This window comes from Athene cunicularia, assembly GCF_003259725.1.
Source record: "Athene cunicularia isolate RWA chromosome 19 unlocalized genomic scaffold, athCun1 chr19_part1, whole genome shotgun sequence".
Taxonomy (NCBI): Eukaryota; Metazoa; Chordata; class Aves; order Strigiformes; family Strigidae; genus Athene; species Athene cunicularia.
Window position 1 is genome coordinate 2,662,975 of NW_020799124.1, and position 6,000 is coordinate 2,668,974.

General features: G+C 41.0%; 1 protein-coding gene across 4 annotated transcripts in view; it reads left to right on the forward strand.

Annotated features, from left to right (window-relative positions):
* Nucleotides 1-4,291, forward strand: part of PPM1D (protein phosphatase, Mg2+/Mn2+ dependent 1D) — a 34,401-nt gene extending 30,110 nt beyond the window's left edge. For all 4 annotated transcript variants that reach the window (XM_026861662.1, XM_026861663.1, XM_026861661.1 and 1 more), the window contains one exon: nt 2,849-4,291. In XM_026861662.1, coding sequence (XP_026717463.1) covers nt 2,849-3,403 — 555 coding nt within the window. In that variant the 3' untranslated portion in view covers nt 3,404-4,291. The remainder of the gene's footprint in view (nt 1-2,848) is intronic.
* The last annotated feature ends 1,709 nt before the right edge of the window (nt 4,292-6,000 follow it).

Below are 6,000 nucleotides of genomic sequence, written 5' to 3' on the forward strand. Positions count from 1 at the left end.
AAGAGACAAAAAAAGCCCACTGTACTGTCAGAATCATTCTGAAATACTTCAGAAAAAAGCAAATGTCTCCAGGCAGATCATAACAAATGAGATGTCTTAGCGGTTATGTCTCCGTGTATGGGTGTTTGCAAAACAAAAACTTCATGTAGTTACTTGTAAATGTATTTGGTAACTACACCATCCTGAGTAATGTTATCTCTTTCATAGAACAAAGAGCTTTATCAGTTAGATAAGAGCCACAATGGAAAGAAAACCATATTTGCATAAACTTTGGTTATGAAATGCTTGGACTGTAGGCTTTTAATTTATAGAGCAGACTGATTCATGGGAGCCTTCTGGATAAATTTCAGTGCGTGCAGGAGTTCTTGTTGGCTCAATGTTTTCTTTAAAATCAAACTGATGTGAAACATAATTGAGGCATTTGGCACTCTCACCAAAAATGGTCAAATATGTGGTTTCTGTGCCCTGCCTCAGACATGAAGTGGCAGCTTTATTGCAAGGTGCCAGTTTTCTTAGGAAGTACAACCACACAACTGTTTCAGAAGAGGCGTTTTTGCAGTTTTTTTCTGATGGTGATAACTTGTGAGAACTTCAGGAAAATGCCCTTATTTCATGATCCTTTGTGATCCTAGAGATACTGTCAGCCTTGCGGGAGGGAGAGCCCCACTTTGTTGATTGCACAAAGTGTGGCAATAGATGACAATATCCATCTGCAAAATGGTACATAAACACCTTGATACATAAGCTGCAGGTAAATATATGATCTAATTTTTAGGTTGGTGAGTAATTAGGTCGGCCCAGCCAAGAGGTGGCAGTGGAAAGGCTACTTGTTGGTGTTCTCAGAACTGAAAGCAGCACGGAGGGCCTTGACTCCCAACAGCTGCTACCTTCCAAAACTACTGATTTGGAAAGAGATGGAGACCAAAGCCAGGTTTTTTTATTAAACAGAAGTATTTCTTCATTGCATATCCTTCTGTCAACAATTACAAATAGCAGCTTAATTCAAGTATTCCTGAGGCCAGTGATGATATTTGATTGATTAGATTGCTGAGAAATGAAATTGGTGATTCATTTATTTTTCTTGTTTTGTTACATCACTGTTCAGCAATCCATCTCTGACTTCATTTGGCTTCCCAAAGCCTTACCTGATCTCAGCTACTCCTGCCAAACAAAAGATGTTGGCAATAAGAACCACAGCATTAAGCATCTTGTGCAATGAAAACACAAAACCTAAGTCGTGGTGAGAGACGCAATTTCAAAATTTAAATTGAGCAGATTAAGTAATCTTGCCAGAGCTGCTCCGTGTGTGTCACTGAGCTTTCTGTGGGTTCTGCAAGAACTGAGTCGAAGAATAACCTCTAAAATAACATCCGTAAAGGTCTTCCCTCTTGTGTTGCTGTATGTAGTAAAAGAGTATTATCTAGCTTGTTTTATCTACACATGGGAGGCAACTGGGGAGTAGAGGGGAGTGGAAAACCAAATCTAGAAGCCTGAAGGAACTCTGATTATTTTCTCTTTTGGAATGCATTTTATTAAGCCTTAGTATTAGATTTCTCAGAAGTGCTGAGCAGTGGTGGATCTCTTCTTGAAGGTGAACTGAAGTTGTTTTGGGTTGTGACTTCAAAAGCATCTATTTATTCATCTGATATTACATTGACTTACTCTGATTCAGCTGTGTGTGCATTTGAGTTTTCAGCATGTTATTTGCTTAAAATAGTTATTGTCGTTTGCCTCACATTGATGGTATGTAAAGTGGCCTTGAAATTTACTTTTGAAGGACTTGCTGCGTAACTAGGGATTTCTTCACAATTAAATCTTTAATAAGGTCATAATTCATATCTTCAGGGCACTGCATAAATACTAATTTTCTTAATTCCCCCCGTGGCTAGTGCAAGCAACTATTGTCCTCATTTTCCTGTTGGTAAAACTGAGAACGAGGCAAAACCACTCACCAAAGGCTGCAGAGGAGGGGAGGAGCTGAAGGTAGGGTTCGAGTTCAGAGGCTCCTTAGGATGTCACTCTGAGCAGCTGCTTTTCCACAGACAGAATGACTGTGCTTCCCAGAGAGCGGACGGATGTGCCATCAGGAATGCAGCTGCTTTCTTTCCAAGTTGCAGAGCATGAAACTAGGCAGTAAAATGCATTATTTGCATAGCAAACAGTAACTCCTATTTTTAGAGTGGAGTTGTGCAATGCTCCATGTTTCTGTGAGCAGCCAGGACACCTACAATGAAGAGTGTCCATCTCCCTGATAATCTGGTTCTGCAGGAACTAAGAATTCTGAACGTAACAAAGGTTAGAAGAGTCTTTCTGCTGTTTGCCCTCATAGTGCTTGGCCACCTGATGATGTTTAAAATCTTTGGAAGGCGGTAGAGGTGCTTATATCACAGTGTCTGAAGGAGGGAAGTCGCGTCTGCATGTTGGAAAATGCTACTGATGAAAATCACAGGCCGGAGGTTGCAGGCACTGCTTTCTGCAGGGCTTCCTAAATTAACAGATGCATGCAGATTCCACAGCATTTGACAGGAGGAGGAGGAAGGTACGTGGCCTGAGAAAGGCCAATCAGCCTCTGAATGAAAGGGTGATGTGTCTGCTGTTATGGGACACTTGCAAATTGGATGACTGAAATAAATGCTTTCGTGAAGCTGCTGTGCATAAAGTAGCAAATTCAGATCCGCAGTTTGAATCTTGTTTCCTTCTCAACTTGGAGAAAAGATAACTCTCTCTTGGAGTGGGATTCTTCCCTCTCAGATAAGGTTTAGAGAACTTGTCACACACTGTCTCCACCCTCAAGGATAATCTGAGTGAAATAATGATGCTTAAATATTTTGTTTTGTTTTTCCCTCAGCTTTTAGAAGATGATCCATGGCCACGACTGAATGCTTCTGAGCCTATTCCTCCCCTCACGCATAGCAACATGATCTCAGAAAAATATTTAGAGCTGCCAAACGAGATTGCCAAAAGCAATTCACCTTCATCAGGAGCGACCCCGAAGGATTCAGGCCCGCAGGAGGAGAAGTGCAGCAAAGCGTTGGCTTTGAGGATACACGAATCCTACAGTAATGGTTTGTCAGTCAGTCTCTCCCCTTCCAACTCCGCAAATTCAGGCACGGACCAAAAAGGCTTCAAGGTGTCTCCTAATGGCCAAACAAAAGCCCAAGATGCAGAGAGGACACCCACAGCAAACTTTAAAAGGACATTGGAAGAATCCAATTCTGGCCCAGCTATGAAGAAGCCAAGACGTGGCCTGAGTCGAAACATTAGTGTCCAACCAGAAGGCATGTCCACAACTCCCCAGCGCAAAAACTCAAACAAGCTGACCATGCGCCGCAGCCTGCGGGGCCAGAAGAAGCTCAGCAATTCCCTCTTCCACCCGCCCAGGAAAGCAGTCTGTGTTTGCTGAAGGGCATTTGTGTAAGGAAGTGTATTTTGTTCTGATTAGAATTTAAAAGTTGGTGCAGAAGTTTGAAACTCTTCCTGTTTATCTTTTTTTAAAGTAGAAACTTTTTTTGGTATCAAAACAGCTTTATCCCAGCCTTGTACTTGCTTGTATTATAACTGTGAATTTTGTAGATGTGTAGGGTATAAGTCACTGTAAAATGTGTGTAAATTTGTATTCCTTCATATAAATGTAGTCTCTTTTCTTCCTTGTATAATTGTTACAGCGGGGCTAAACCTTGTTTAAAATAAAAAAAAAAAAATCCTTTTTGTTAATTTACTAAAGTCATGAATTTGTATACGCTTCTTGTGATGAGAATTTCACAACTTTTTAACTAAAGTAAATTATTAAACAGAATGGAAGATATGTATTTTCGTAGTACTATACGTTCCACCTAAAGTGTGTCTTTTAGAGAATACACTAGGTCTATATTTTGGTTTTAAATTTTAGATTTCTCAGAAATAAAATGTACGTGGAAGCAGAGATGTTGAGTCTTGCTTTTACACAGCTCAATGTCGATTTCTTTATGTTAATTAAAATACTATGCAGTATCTTATTTAGTTGCATTTTTGGTAACATTAATCGTCAAAGTATTTAGCAAAAAAGTGTGTGTTTTAAAATTCCAACTCCCAAAAGCATCCTATGAAGCCATTCCCATCCCCTGTTATAAATGATGGCATTTCTATCCAGGCGTAAATGTATGCCCTCCGGAGGCACGAATTTTCTGCTAGTCCAATACTGATGGTGCTGCTAATAACTTTCAACATAAGTTCTTAAATTATTTTATGACTATTTTCATTGAGTATGTGGACCATGTGTATGTTCACCTAAATAAAACACGTGAAAAGTTGATGGGGGTGCCTTTTTTATTCCCAATTTTGAGATTGAGTTCTGTTGAGCACATTGATATTTATTTTGTATTCATGAAAAACCTAATACTCTCCCTCACTGGCTATGTGGCTTACAAGACATCCCACATAGTTCTATTTAACTGTAGCAATATACAGCCTGATGTGGTTTGGTTTTTTTTTTTTTTTAAATGAGGAAGCAAAGGCCAGTATTTTATTCCGATGGCTAGGGTGGTTATTTATAGAATCTAATTGTTTACTGCTGGAACAATAAAACATGGGTTGAAATCAGGCCTGCTATCTATATGTGTTACCATGGTTACAGCAGTCCTAGGGGGAATCATACGCTTTCTGAAAATGTATAATTCTCTTTCATCCATCCTGTGAGCGCTGCATTATCTGACAAGATGAAAATAACAGTCTGTCCAACTTGGATCCTTCAGGAATGTGTTTGTGTATATGAGATGGAACTTAGTTAACAACCCAGTTTTGCTATAGGTGATGTTGAAATTACACACCATAGATGGGGGAAAGTGTATAGACATTAACAGCAGCTGTATGTATTTAACTTAGCAACAATCTTTGCAATACACTAATAATTGTCTATATTTTCAATTTAACCTCATGGCATTCAATGTTTTAGAGATGACTGGTCACAGTAAGATGCAAGTGTAATGTGTTAGTTTATCTGTATTGCTGCTTAGAATGTAAATATGAAAAGGAAAAAGACTAGCGAATTTACCTTTTTTTTTTCTCCATATAGAAGCAAAATGTAAGTTTTCATCAAATTCTGCTGCATTCATAAATGTGTGCCTTGTTCTCTGCCATTTCCTCACAGCAGTTCTAGACTTGGGCTTCTCCAGCTGGAGGGGCAGACACATCAGCTCTTTTCACTTTTAATAAACCAGACAAAACCTACGGTTTTTCTTGGGAAAGCTGCAGCATGTTGGTAAGCATTCAAGATTCAAAGCTCCTCTGCACTAGACATAAACTAACCAGCAGCAGTTTACTCTTGTGTATGCTTTGCCCACCTACGTATCATTTGACTTCTCTGAAATTAATTATCAAAGCTGAGACAGGGAAGCGTGGAAATTTCCAGCCGACGTGCGAATACACTCTCCTGTTGGTAAAATCAAGTCTGACTTACACCAGGTTGTTTTTCCTTTTGAAGTAAAGCTCCAATATGTGCAAACCCAGTTCTGCATCAGCTGGATGCTGAGGGCAGTCATGGTTTGCATCACCCTGTTACACAATTCCACAAAAATTAAGCCTCTAGCACTAATTTTTTTTTTAAGCCGGAGGACAGGCCTCACGTGGGGCAACTTTACAGCTGAAAAGACCTTGTTCAAGTTTTTCTTCGGGGTGAGAGGCCCAAAGGACAGTTACTTTTTTCTGCTCCCGGGTTCTGTGTGAAGTGTGCGGTGCGTTACGCTCGTAGTTCCTTGTTTTGGTACACGTTACGATTCGTGGTTACAGAACTCGGACGAGATGCCCCGAACTGGTCGCCCCATCCTGATTTTCAGGTGCCTGCTGCCTGGAACCGGGAGCCAGAGGCCCCGGCTCGCTGCTCCGAAACCTGACCGGGTGTCCCGAGCCGCCTCTGAGGGCGGTCGCTCGGCTCCACCCAAGTGCGTCACCCTCGGGCACCCGCAAACATGGATCCGCCGCGCCCCGAGGGAAGCCTGCTCCTACCTCTCCCCGCCGGCGGCTGCA